At 60.2% G+C, this 269-nt stretch overlaps 1 protein-coding gene across 1 annotated transcript in view; it reads right to left on the bottom strand.

The window, feature by feature from the left end:
- LOC119588952 overlaps positions 1–269 on the bottom strand; it is an 18,590-nt gene that overhangs the window by 10,748 nt on the left and 7,573 nt on the right. Inside the window, exon 5 of the mRNA XM_037937561.1 lies at positions 20–237. Within this exon, the coding sequence (XP_037793489.1) occupies positions 20–237 (218 nt within the window). The remainder of the gene's footprint in view (positions 1–19; positions 238–269) is intronic.

The raw sequence follows: 269 nt of genomic DNA, 5'->3' as shown, positions 1-269 counted from the left end.
AAAAAAAAAAAAAACTCACCCGAAACAGATCGGGATAGAGCTCGCGTCCCCTCAGGAACCCCTCGCTGGAACTCCACTTATCCACAAGATTAACCCGAGGATTGCCGGCGTCGCAGTAGGGGCAGTTCTGAAGGAGGGCGAAGAGGCTGGGGGCGTCCTCTCCCAAGGCCTCGGAGGGGGGGAGGCCGCTGTCTTCGAGGAGGGTGCGGGTCGCCACCACGAAGTCGTAGCTGGTTCCTGGTTGGCAGGGAGGGGGGAGGTATGTGTTC

This window comes from Penaeus monodon, chromosome 24 (genome assembly GCF_015228065.2).
Source record: "Penaeus monodon isolate SGIC_2016 chromosome 24, NSTDA_Pmon_1, whole genome shotgun sequence".
In the NCBI taxonomy this organism is placed as follows: domain Eukaryota; kingdom Metazoa; phylum Arthropoda; class Malacostraca; order Decapoda; family Penaeidae; genus Penaeus; species Penaeus monodon.
The sequence above is the reverse complement of the archived record's forward strand: the minus strand, read 5'-3'. Positions and strand labels throughout refer to the sequence as shown.